Source organism: Helobdella robusta (genome assembly GCF_000326865.2).
Source record: "Helobdella robusta unplaced genomic scaffold HELROscaffold_23, whole genome shotgun sequence".
Classification (NCBI taxonomy): Eukaryota; Metazoa; Annelida; class Clitellata; order Rhynchobdellida; family Glossiphoniidae; genus Helobdella; species Helobdella robusta.
Genome location: NW_008704216.1, coordinates 7,416 through 9,228, shown reverse-complemented (window position 1 = coordinate 9,228; position 1,813 = coordinate 7,416). Strand labels below are relative to the sequence as shown.

Here is a 1,813-nt window from a genome sequence, read left to right as displayed (position 1 = left end):
AAAAGGAATGTTAAGACGTTTTTGTAATTTGTTTTTAATTCATAACACCATATATAAATTGCTATTTAAATTGATCTTAATTCTTAATCTTGATTTAAGACTTCTTTCAAGGCGTTGATCCGATTTTTATTTTACCTGAAATATTAATGATTTCATCTTACATTGGTTAATAGAAGTTTCCATGGAATGGACGGCGCTGTTTTAAACAGGAAACTAAGAGGAGAATGGACATATGGCAAATATTTGTATAAATTTCATTGAGAATTTGTAATTCACATAACCCATTAGCCTATCCCAAAAAAAGATAGATAATAGATACAAAAAAAAAACGTGTTTGAACACCTGTTTAAACATTACGTCTACTGTATGTTTGTGTTTTGTGTGTGTGTGTTTGTGTGTTTGTGTGTGTGTTTGTGTGTAGTGTGTGTGTGGTGTGTTTGTGTGTGTGTGTGGTGAGTAGGTATGAAATTGCGTGGCTTAATGCGTGGAGTGTAGGAAGAACAAAAAAAAAATGAATAAAAAATAAAACTGCGGTAGATTTCAATGCATTTTTATACACGGGGTGGTCAAAAATATTAGTGTAAATAATTAGTTACATGCTATGCGGGGAGACAAGTGCTATAAATGTGTAAATTGTTGAAATGTTGAAGTTGCAGAGAAGAATTTTTTGTGGGTAATCAGTCGAGTGAGATTTATGTTAGTCTCATGTGTGTGAGTGTGTGTGTGTGATTGCGAATTTTATTTTATTGCGTTCTTTAAAGATGTCTCTATGACGATGTAACAATTTTAAGATAACTAACCTAAATTTCCAAACAGATTTCAGAATGGCGAACCTGTCGATTCCTGTTCTAATACTTGTAGCGTTCGGATGTGAGTTTAAATTTTGAATTATTGAATTCCAATATTAAAAAACGAAATTTTGAGTATGCGTGTACAACATTTTTAATAAATTATAATAATTGGAGGATATTAGTGTTAACGTTTCATTATAAACAAGTTCTGAAAAATTGAAAAATTTTCAGGTGCTCAGGTGTTTTCCGACGAATTTTATTGCGCCATCTGCACTGGGAAAGCTGACTACAACAAGCTGGTCGACGGATGTTTTGGGAAAAAAATAACTTTGGCCTACTGCAAAAATGAAAATATTAATGGCTGTTATGCCGAATTGAAAATAAACACAAAAAGTTAGTACAATATTCGTTTTTCAGTCATAAGTTCCCCTTTTGCCTCTGGTGTTACTTATCCCTTGTCCTCAATGTTCGCCTGTTTGAAAGTTTTATGATTTCAAATTTTCAAAATATATGCAGGTAAAACTGTTGAAATCGAGAGGGGATGCACGCCGAAGTTCGAACAAAACTTGTACACTTCAGTTGAGGGAGATGTCATCTCACTGAAGAAGTTCTACGTGGAGAACGGCAGCAATTGTAATAACGGAAACACGCCGTTCAGTTTCAACAGTCTGACAAATGAGCAGAGGAAAGAATATGAAGCAGCAGTCAAAGATTGGAAAAGTTCAGGATGCGATTGGAACAGGTGGCGCGCTGAAAAGAGCGGGTAAAGAAAAGAAAAAATTCCGTGTTTTGGAAATGGATGAACAGAAATACTTAATCAGTTTAAGAGATTATTAACATTTAAATTGATCTAAAGACTTTTTTGAATAATTGTAAAAATAATAACAGTAATAAATTGTTTGAATTGTGAATTTGAAATCGTAACACATACGACAAAATAAAAATCCAACTTTTCGATGAGTAGATTGCAGTATGGCGCATATAAGTTACATAAAAGTGCTTTCAAACTCAATTTATGTCCA

General features: G+C 33.1%; 1 protein-coding gene across 1 annotated transcript; it reads left to right on the top strand.

Annotated features, from left to right (window-relative positions):
* Nucleotides 1–824: 824 nt before the first annotated feature.
* HELRODRAFT_172154 (hypothetical protein) lies at nt 825–1,558 on the top strand (the record flags this gene model as incomplete). Its single annotated transcript, XM_009018838.1, has 3 exons — nt 825–870; nt 1,023–1,184; nt 1,308–1,558. The coding sequence occupies 3 exons, from the start codon at nt 825–827 to the stop codon at nt 1,556–1,558; spliced, it is 459 nt and encodes a 152-aa protein (XP_009017086.1).
* Nucleotides 1,559–1,813: the final 255 nt, after the last annotated feature.